The sequence below is a fragment of the Labeo rohita genome, chromosome 2 (assembly GCF_022985175.1).
Source record: "Labeo rohita strain BAU-BD-2019 chromosome 2, IGBB_LRoh.1.0, whole genome shotgun sequence".
Taxonomy (NCBI): domain Eukaryota; kingdom Metazoa; phylum Chordata; class Actinopteri; order Cypriniformes; family Cyprinidae; genus Labeo; species Labeo rohita.
In genome coordinates this window covers 21,593,247-21,604,524 of record NC_066870.1, presented here as the reverse complement: position 1 = coordinate 21,604,524, position 11,278 = coordinate 21,593,247, and the positions used below count along the sequence as shown (strand labels likewise).

The 11,278-nt window shown below is 37.7% G+C and overlaps 1 protein-coding gene across 1 annotated transcript; it reads left to right on the top strand.

Moving 5' to 3' along the window:
• The first annotated feature begins 4,187 nt into the window (after window positions 1–4,187).
• Window positions 4,188–10,451, top strand: and2 (actinodin2). The gene is made up of 5 exons (XM_051093344.1): window positions 4,188–4,311; window positions 5,668–5,751; window positions 6,441–6,485; window positions 7,288–7,430; window positions 8,788–10,451. Exons 2-5 carry the CDS (start codon window positions 5,688–5,690, stop codon window positions 10,090–10,092), a joined length of 1,557 nt encoding a protein of 518 aa, XP_050949301.1. The 5' UTR covers window positions 4,188–4,311; window positions 5,668–5,687; the 3' UTR covers window positions 10,093–10,451.
• Window positions 10,452–11,278: the final 827 nt, after the last annotated feature.

The window sequence follows — 11,278 nt, the reverse complement described above, 5'->3', positions numbered from 1 at the left end:
TTTGGGTGAACTATCCCTTTAAAGCACATAAAAAGGACAAAACTAATATTTTCAGTAACATATTCATGATTTAGAGTGAACAAATGTCCAGTTTTTGAATGAATGCAACATTAGTGATTGTACAGGTTATAGCTAAACATACTGAAACAATTAAAAAAAAACTCTTCCATAATTCTGCATCTGGTGGTCCTTTAAAGATTCAGACCCAGCAGGAGACGTTTTTACTACTGGAGAATTTCTTTATGAAGTGAGTGGCTTAATGTGGTGTGATTTGTGTCTTAGGGCCAAAATAAAAATCAAACAAGCCACAAAAAATCCCTAATTTGCCACACATCTAAATGTTTTTCAAAAAATGAGAAAAATTAAAAAAGATTGTCTGCACCGTAAGACAGACCTATGGTATTACTTTGCTTATCACAATATAGATAGATAACTATACAACAGAAAGTTTCATAAACATGTTATTGGTATTCATTTAACTAAATCAATATTTTCATGTCATTGATTCATGTAACCCATGTCACACACTGAAATATATAAAATTATACATGACAGATTCAGTTGCTTGTCCTTTCTGGCATGTAAATTATATGGTGTCATACACATCATTTCTGTTTACTTCTTACATGAAAACAAGCCTAAATTCTTTCTAAGGCTTTTAGTTTTCCATAAAATGCTGTTGTTTACAAATCGCGTTGGTGGTTTGGGAAAAGCATGCTAGGAATATAATTATTCTCATTCATTATTCTTATTAGAAGTAACCAGAGATGTAGTTCATGACATTGACTATTTACATAGCTACTGTTTGACAACCAGAAACTGTCAATTTGTTTTAAACAATAGCGTTTTTTAGCATTTGAAAATTAGCTTGAAAAGACTGTTTGTGATAAGCTTTTAAGAACAATGCCAGTTGGTTTGATATTTTGATATTCACACATTTTTAGGTGTGACTTAAGTGTCTGAATATTTTTTTTAAAGCCATTGTATGTGTGGAAAGAAAGGAAAAGTGCTCTGCCCTATTTCCAGGTGAGAAGATGTGAAAGCTGGCTTGTCTCAAGTCTTGTAAAAATTCTACAGAGACATACAGGTGAACTGCAAAAAAGGAAATAAAAAAGCAGAACTCCTCAGTTTTATCACCGTGACCTTCCAGACACACTCGTCCTGTCACAAGTTAAATAAAGATCACTTATTTCACTAAAGTTTGTGAAATAGGGCAATTAGATATTTGTGAAAAAATACATAGATATTTCGTAGGCATTGGCAGATAAAAAAAAAAGCTTCAATGAAGGGCAAAGAGGGTTTTTTTGGTCTTCTAAGTGATTTTTAAACTTCTCTGGCGCCAGGTGTTCCGAAATTCTGAGCGCATGTCACATTCTTCTACATGTGGTATGTTAAAATTATGAGGCCATATCGTGTTTGTGTGCTCAGCTGCTTCCAGGTTGGATTGCAGGTTTATGTGCTATGTAAAACACCTGTTTGCAGCAAGCCTGAAGTTTAATTATATGTGTAACAGTGGACGTGCTGATCTGGCCGTCCCTTCATCATCATGATGAATGGATGTGGACACTTATTAAACATTCAATCACATACTTTACAGCATAAGAATTGCATGCACTTCTAAATCAAAAGTAGCCACCATTTAGCTTCAGCTATAGATTTTTTTGCAGCTATACATGTATATGGTGGGAACGAATCACCTGAAATGATATTTGACAGCCCATCATTCTGATCTATGATGCTCTTGTCATAAAAAGTAGTTGGGTCGTTAACCCAAACCTGATTTTTTTATAGCATCCTGTAACCTTCTGGCCTTTCAGTTGCCATCAGTTTCTTATGACGGTGGCCGACACATTCTGCTTTTCCTGTGGAATCTTTAGTGAGTGTGAAGAAACTGCCAGATAACACCTTCAGAAAGCTGCTGACAGGAATCTGCTTGTTGGGGGGGAGTTTTTAACAGCATGGGTCTGGTTTTTATTTAGCTTACTTTATACAGTTTTCACTTCATAGATTAAACAACTAGACAGAAGGCTAAAAATCTTGAATGAGAAAGATGATCAGGTGTTAACAATATTGTGTAAAGGTTTAAAAAAAAAAGAGATAGCTCACCCAAAAATGACATTTCTTTCAGCATTTACATCCTCAATTTGGCCAAACCTGAGGTTCTATGGAAGTCAGTGGCTACCGTCAACTGTTTGATCACCAAGATTTATTCCTCAACAATGTGTTGACTCTGACTTCCTGTCAAAGTTGTATAGTTTTACAGTGACAAAATTATAAAACAAAACACAAAACAAAAAATTTTGACCCACAAAAATATGAGGTTGTTAAAGGTTTACTCCACCCCAAAATGAAAATTTTGTCATTAATCACTTACCCCCATGTCGTTCCAAACCCGTAAAAGCTTTGTTCGTCTTCGGAACACAATTTAAGATATTTTGGATAAAAACCGGGAGGACTGAAAATGTCCCATTGACTGCCAGGTAAAAGTATGAAAGACGTCATCAAAATAGTCCATCTAAAAATAGTCCATGGAGCTACGGTGATGCAGATGAGACGAATTGTAGAATAAAGTCATTATTTTTATTTTCTTTGCATACAAAAAGTATTATTGTAGCTTCATAAAATTCACATGGAACCACTGATGGCAGATGGACAATTTTGACGATGCCTTTCTTACTTTTTTGGGTCTTGACAGTGGTATTTACCTGGCAGTCAATGGGACAGTCAAAATCCTCCCGGTTTTCATCCAAAATATCTTAAATCGTGTTCATTTTGGGGTGGAGTAAACATTTAAATAATGTTTAAGGTTAGTCGTTTGCCTTAAAGGGATAGTTCACCCAAAAATGAAAATTACCCCATGATTTACTCACCCTCAAGCTATCCTAGGTGTATATAGCATTCTACTTTCCGACGAATATATTCGGAGTTATGTTAAAAAGATGTCCTGACCCAGGCTTTATAATGGCAATGAATGGCTGTTGATTTTTTGAAGTCCAATAAAATGAATCCATCCATCATAAAAATGACTCCACATGGCTCTGGGGGGTTAATAAAGGCCTTCTGAAGTGAATCGATGCATTTTATTTATTTACAACATTATAAACAGTAATCTCTAGCTTCTGCTAACTGTCGTTAACGACAGAGTGGTGTTCCAGCGGATGATGTAGGACATGTTGCGAACACAGTGATGAACGCAGAAGTGCGGAGGAGAAAGTAAAATAATAAGTACAAAATGAGGATTTGTAAAGAAAAATATTGGAGGATTTCGATATAAGCCAAGAGGAGACCGCTTTTCCTTTGTTGTAAACAAAACTTGTGAGCCTATATTCTTACCGGAGCTTACGCTATACCTATATCCTAAGTCATCTGCTTGAAACCATTGTCTTGTAAATGTGCATGCTACAGTGGAAGCTAGAGATTACAGTTTATAAAGTTTAAAATATGGATTCTTTTCTTACCCAAACACATCGATTCACTTCAGAAAGCCTTTATTAACCTCCTGAGGACGTGTGGAGTACTTTTACTGATGTATGGATGCACTTTATTGGACTTCAAAATCTCAACAGCCATTCACTGCCATTATATTTTAAATAGAATTCAGATTGTATTCACCTGAAAGAAGAAATTCATATACACCTATTATGGTTGGTGAAATATCCCTTTAAAAAAACTAATATTTGTATATATGTTCTTACATGAATAACTTTTTTTTTTACCTATCAAAACATTTGTTACAGTGGGGTACACGTTTTTAAAATCATTTAAAATCGTTTTTTAAAAAATATTACACATAAGCAAAGTATACAAATGGAGATTTCAATGAATTCCTAATGATATTCAGAGATAAACTGCTCTTGGTGGAATAATCTAAAGTGCATGAACTGATAAAGTCATAATTCACACAGCGAAGTGTTCGGTTCTGAAGGTTTTCTGACATGTTTGTGTCTCAGTGGTAGATGTGGCACCTCATTCATCAGTCAGTAAAAAGGTATTTCTTTGATTATTTCTGCATCCCTCCGGCTCCCTCTGCCAAGTTGGATCTTGCTGCTTTTCTTCCTAATTACAGGATTCTTATTGGTCATTGAGCTGATTTTGCAAGAGCCAATCCGAAAAAAGGCTAACAGCAAGCTCCTGACATATGACATGCCTTTTTTTTCTTAATGATCATAGAGCACCTTAAAAATGTTCCCGTTCACCACAGCAGTTCAGAGGGTTTGAAGGGGAGTGTAGGGGTTGTGTGAAGAGCTCAGTACACCCCTTCAGAGCCCACCAGCAACTTAGGAGTATCTTCAAACATTTCTCCTAGAACAGGTAAGTGCTTTTGAAGAGCTTTTCTATTCTTTTTCTCATCCAGTTGACAAATAATTAAAAAAAAAAAAAATGTATTCTTTATAATGTGTTTGGCAATTGGAAAATGTAACAAATGAGGATTTTCATGATTTAAAACTTAATAATAATATAAAATAATAATAGTAGGGATTATGTAAGTCAGGAGTAAATAGTATTCAAAAAGATATTTAAAAAAATTTGCAGGGAAAAGACTAAGAAGTACTTATAAATCTGAATTTTAAAAAGGTGCAAAAGAAAAAAAACGAATTACATATTATATTTCTACAAGAACAATAGAATGTGAATTGCAGTCTATCCATTAAAACAAAATTCTACAACACATAATTTTTAGATATTGGTCATTTTAAACAGATCATGCATGGTTTAAAAATTAAAACAGTTGAAGGTCCATTATTATTTATTATTATTACTCCAGAACAACAATTTACAGATAATGTACTCACCCCCATGTCATCCAAGATGTTAATGTCTTTCTTTCTTCAGTGGTAAAGAAAGTATGTTTTTGAGAAAAACATTTCAGGATTTTTCTCCATATAATGGACTCATATTGTGCCCTGAATCTGAACTTCCCAAAATGCAGTTTAAATGCGGCTTCAAACGATCTCAAATGCAGTTGTAAATGATCCCAGCAGAGGAAGAAGGGTCTTATCTAGCTAAACGATCAGTTATTTTCATAAAAATAATACAATTTATATACTTTTTAATGTCAAACACTCATCTTGTCTTGCTCTTCCCGACCTCTGTTTTTTCCTCTGACAGTTAGGGTATGTAGAAAAACTCCCATCTCATGTTCTCAACTTCAAAATCGTCCTATATCACTGTTTTACCCTACCCTAACTGTCTTGAGCCAGAATACACAGAGATCAGGGAGAGTAAGACAATACGAGAGTTTGAGATTAAAAAGTATTTAAATTGTATTTTTTAAATGAAAATAAGCAATCGTTTCGCTAGATAAGACCCTTCTTCCTCAGCTGGGATCATTTACAACCGCATTTGGGATCGTTTGAAGTAGCATTTAAACTGCATCTTGGAAGTTCAAAATCGGGGCACCATATCAGTCCATTATATAGAGAAAAATGTTGAAATGTTCTCCTCAAAAAACACAATTTCTTTACGACTGAAGAAAGAAAGACATGAACATCTTGGATGACAAGGGGGTGAGTACATTGTCTGTAAATTGTTGTTCTGGAAGTGGACTTCTCCTTTAAGAGTCAACTATTGAAAAACTCAACTGGCCAACCATTATTTTGAATATTGTGTGGAAATGTCCCTGATATGGATCACTCTCTCAATTTTTGTGATAATATTTGGTTTCAGGACTCAAATAATCAAGAAAAATGGCCAGACTTACACTTTCGGTTATATTCTGTGGAATGGCTCTTGCAACTGTTTTTATGCCAGGTGAGAATCCATTTTGATAAAATATAAATATTCTGTTATCCTGAATATTTTGCACAATTAAGTCTTTGCTCACCATAACATTATACAGCATGGACCTAATAAGCTCTGAAACAAAGCACATTTAATTATTATTACTGCCAAGATTTAAAACCAGAGAAAACAACTGAGCATTATGTATTGTTGTTCTTTTACTGTGAACAACGCTGCATAGTGATTTCAGTCAAACAGTTTCCATATATGACAAAGGTTGACCTTGTGAATATCAGCCAACTGTACATTTTCCATGAGCTATAAACTTCTAAAGAGACCAACTGGAGATGCAGATATATGCCACAAATCATGTTGCACGTACAGAACATTTTACATCCTTCATTTTATTTTACAGCAGTGGTAATTATAGCAGCAGCCTGTGGGCTAGTTCCCCAATCTCTTTGTAGTTTAACAGGTACACTTGTAGGGGGTCCCGGAAGTTTAAGCCCCATTTTAAGGCACTTAGAGCTCTCAAGAGAGCCGAGACAGAGCGGTAATCACTAGAATAAGACACAGGCTCCGCTGACGGAAAAAGTGCCTGCTGTGCAGTCATAGTCGCTTGGCATTTTCCTTCATTTTAAAAGTCTGACATTTGGTTCATAACAATTGAATTTTTTCTTTATTTCCTTTCTTTTTTTTTTTATTAATGTCTCACACAGACTTTCTGAGTGCTGGTCCTGTAGGACGCACTGAAGAAGAGGATGGTGAGTTGGACATTTTTGTGTAATTATATCATCAGCTATGCTGTAAATGCACTGATATCAAAGCTCTGATGTGAGATAATGCCATTAAACATGAATCATCATGCTGAATACAGTGGTTCATTGTCTCACATAGAGCTTCTCAACATCTTGGCCCCAAAATAGAATCTCCTTCTTCTTAATGTCATTTAAGGTTAAATATTTAGAAAATGTTAACACATCATAGTTACAGACTGACACACTAGCAAAGCAAGAATGCAATCAAATCCACTAAATGTAGTACCCTTAAAAAGATATACACCTCCACTATAACAAAGAAAGAAGAGAAAAAATAAAAGATGTTGTCTGAATATTATTTAAAGAATGCTTAAAGGGATGCTTCACCCAAAAATTCTGTCATTAATTACTCACCGTCATGTCGTTCCAAACCTGTAAGATATTTAGATATTTTTGATGAAATCCAGGAGCTTTCTGACCCTGCATAGACCCTCCTACAACATTCAAGGCCTAGAAATATAGTAAGGACATTGTTAAAATAGTCCATGTGACATCAGTAGTTCAACTGTAATGTTATGAAGCTACAAGAATACTTTTTGTGCGCAAAGAAAACATTGTCTATGCAGGGTCAGAAAGCTCTCAGATTTCATCAAAAATAACTTTATTTGGTTTCTGAAGATGAACAAAGGTCTTATGAAAGGTCTTTGGAACAACAAGAGGGTGAGTAATTAATTAAAGAATTGTCATTTTTGGGTGTACTATCACTTTAAATGATGCTTACTGTTGTCATGTGCTGGTTCAATTATAGAGGGCGCTGTTGAGGTGAAATCCGACAGCAAGTCAACACTGAAAAAGCTGGTCCGTAGCCGGAGGAATGTTGCCTACTACAGGAGCCTACCTGATTTCTGGGGCTGGTATAAATACTATATGCAGACCAACAACCAGGAGGGAGTGAGTAGAGATTGCTAGTCATGGTCATAGTCATTTTGAAATTTGTCTATGACTTCATATAATAGTCCTGTAAATAAGTCAACTTCCTTGAGAACTTTTTTTACAGAATTTTGTTTCACTAGCTGCGTTTCCATTACCCTTCAAATTGCGTAAAATGAAATTGCGAATTGAAAATACGCCTAATGTAAACATGTCTATTTCACAAAATCACAAAATAAAATTACACTTGCATGATGTGGTTTTTAAGGCAATTCGAAAAAGGAATATTTCACAAAACTGCAATGTAAACGGACTTTTCACATTTACAGGTCACCTTGTGTATGTAAAAGTCACATGATCATTCTTTAATGTATTATAACCTCAAAAAAACACCTCATATGTTGCCGCTTACACAAGCGTTGACTACACAATCCTTGCCATTAAAGCTTGGATAACCCCTTATTTACACTGCACAAGTCTGCGGACCTGCTCACAGCCACACTAGTCAATGCTTGTGTTTATACCAGGCGTGCAACGACTCGTTTCAGAAGCGAACCAGAACCGGCTGTCCGCGCTATCTCTGACATGCTCCATTTACACGGGGTGTCATCGTTAACACTTCTCATTTTCTATGAATGGGTGATGTCATGCGTTGCTGAACTGTACTGTGGATCCGCCGTGTTATGCCACTGGCATTGCTCTTGGCAGAAGTTGAAAAATTTTGACGGTACATTCACATGGGGCGTCACCGTCAATGCTTGACGGAGGGTGTGGCTAAAGCTTGGTGCTGACACAACCGTCATAGTGACAACAGCCAATCACTTTACTTTTGTGGTGTTGTATGAACGCGATTGGCTAGCGTCTGCACTAGTGTATTTGTATAAGGCGATCTGATTGGCTGACACCTGTGTACCCGCTTGAAAAGTTGTAAAGTTTTCAACTTCTGCCACGAGCAACACCAGTGACACGACGCAACGGACCTCAGCAAAGCTTGATGCCACTCCATTCAAAGTAAATGAGAGGCGGTGGCGCTGATGCCCTGTGTGATTGCACCGTCAACTTTTCAAGTGCTAGCGCAGGCCTCAGCCAAACACATGGGGTGTAAAGATATGTAACGTAACGCAAGTGGGGCGTAACGATAGACGCCTATGTTTTCCAAGATTAAAATGAATGGCTAGTGTGGTGGCTGCGACTTACATAAACCTACCAACATCCATCAGCATGACGTATCGTGAAAAAAAAATTACGGTTTAGTCGGTTAAGCATAACATTGGTTAATGGAAATGCAATCACAGTTTTTTATTGTCATTTATAAAACATTGCAAACGTTTTGCACAAATCTGTAATGGAAGCACGACTTCTGTTTCAATCTCCACAGATTGAGGACATGGATCGCATGTACCTTGTTTACCTGCAGAACAAGCACAGAGTAGAAGAAGGACGCTCCTTCAACCACTACCTCACTCACCTGAGCGAAATTTACAAAGCCTGTGCCAACTCCGATGACCCAGACTGCATTGCAGAACACACCAGCAAACCCAAAGCCAAGATGGTCATGCCTGTTCCTGTGAGGCAAGCTACTGTGACAGTGTGCAACCCCTACCTCGACCCCTACTGCATCTATGCTATTAGACCAAAAGCTCCAGAAGAAGAGCCGTCACCCGCCCCAGAAAAGGTCCCTGCTCCAATTCTGTCCCATCTATACCCTCTGCCTTTGAAAACCCCACCAGCTTACTACTACGCTCCAGTCTTAGAGCCTTTCTTGACAGCTGAGAAGAGGGCAGAACTGTTGCGTATCTGCAATCCTTCGGACACAGAGTGTTTGCAGTACCACCTGCGCGCTGCTTACGGCTACAGGCCCTCACTCGGCCCTCTGCCCTCCTACGCTCATCTTGGATGTGATCCTACCAAAGATCCCTACTGCCAGCCCAAGCTGGTTGCCAGATCACCTTCAGGTTTGTATCACCTGTACCCTTCCTGCAACCCCGCCACTGACCCTCTTTGCGTCGCCAATGTAGCCGCACCTTCAGCCCAAACCGGCGTGAACACAGAAGCTCCTAAAGAGCAGTTTTGCAACCCTTTGTTTGAAGAGGGCTGCAACCCCCTTACAGCTGCCAAGCTAGCCGCACTCAATAAACCCGTCTTGGAATATGCTCCAAGAGATGAGCCTGCACCTCTCAACCTGGCCTGCGACCCTCGCTACGACCCGTATTGTTTGATGGGTGGAGCTGCTGCTCTCAGGAAACCCCCTCCAGTTCTCCCGGAGTTCCAGACCCGTCACCGCCTGGGCGTCCGTGGGAAGACCAAGGAAGGTTATGACTGCTACATGTACTATGATAAGGACTGCACCCCGGTGGAGAACCAGGAATTGAGGGCTGATAAACCAGACTGCCACCCGTACGACCCCAACTGTGGTAAGTTTGCTCCTCAGCCGTCCACTGGAGCTGAAGCAGCCAAGACGGTCAAAGATGGCATCATTGAGCCCCATCCGGACTGTGACCCAGAAATCGATTACAACTGCCGTCTGCGCCGGGCAGAATCCGCAAGTGAGGAACACAAAGATCAGCCAGCCCAGCAAGAACAAGATCACGGTAACCCTCTTCCTGAAAATGTGGCCCCTGAGCATCCAGTTCCACAATTCGAAGACTTCCTAAGAGGATATATGGGTGGCTACAAGAAATGAGAAGAAAAATGGGATGCAAACTTGCAATTTCAATCATGTTTATACACATGTAGCAGCAGTTTAGGCCTGTGCAAGAGAAGCAATTCAGAATCATGTAGGAATAGTTGTTTGCATTGATGTTTTAGTAATTCTAGAGATGCCTAAGGTCTTAATTCTGTCTGAAATATCATGTTGGGAAACAAATCCATAGATTTGGGGGTTTTGTTAGTGGTAATGTGAAGCAATATATGTATTTATGTATTATATAATGTAGGCTTAGGGTACTTGAATAAGACTTAAACTGATACTGATACATAAATCTGTACTGTACTTTTTCTCTAAATTTGTTATGTGATTTCTTGATATATATTTAACGTAGTTTTCACTTGGACAAAATAATCTGTCTTTCTTATCTGCATTTTATGTTTAATTTTTTCAATAAAAATAATAAATGACTTGAATTACAGTTGGTGTTTTTCATATCCTAGAATATGCATTAACATCAAAAACTGCTTCATATTTTAGTAGTGCAAAACAAATTTATCATATTCCAATACAGAAATCTATGCATTAAAAATTAATTTTCTGAACAGATACAATAAAAACCCTAATAACTTGACTCTAGTCTTGACTTTAGTCAAGATTAATTAATTGTATAAGTAAAGACAACATTTGGGTTTACAGGATGGTTCATTTAGGGATGAGATGCAACATATGAGATGCAACTATTACAGAAGGTTCAAATGCTCACTGATGCCTTAGAAGGAAACACAACACATTAAGAGCCGGGGGTGAAAACTTTTGAACAGAATGAGAATGTGTACATTTTTCTTATTTTGCCTAAATATCATATTTTTTTCAGTTAGTACTGCCCTACATAAGCTACAGAAGGCAAAATAAGTTAAATTTACCCTGATCTTCAAATTCAAAAAGTTTTCACCCCTGGTTCTTAATGCATGTTTTTTCCTTCTGAAGCACCAGCGAGTGTTTGAACCCTCTGTAATAGTTGCATGTGAGTCCCTCAGTTGTCCTCAGTGTGAAAAGAGGGATCTCAAAATCATAGTCATTGTTGGAAAGTATTCAAATACAAAAAAATGCTGAAAAACCAAAAAAATTGTGGGACCTGGAGGATTTTTCTGAAGAACAGTGGGCAGTTTAACTGTTCATGGACAAACAAGGGACTCATAAACAACTATTGCTAAACAAA

What these genes read in the sequence shown, in the direction of transcription:
- and2 (XM_051093344.1), top strand. Translation starts at nt 5,688, where the DNA reads ATGGCCAGACTTACACTTTCGGTTATATTCTGTGGAATGGCTCTTGCA. An exon ending in TGCAACTGTTTTTATGCCAG is followed by an intron (nt 5,752 to 6,440) that starts GTGAGAATCCAT and finishes TGTCTCACACAG; the next exon opens with ACTTTCTGAGTGCTGGTCCT. An exon ending in ACGCACTGAAGAAGAGGATG is followed by an intron (nt 6,486 to 7,287) that starts GTGAGTTGGACA and finishes GTTCAATTATAG; the next exon opens with AGGGCGCTGTTGAGGTGAAA.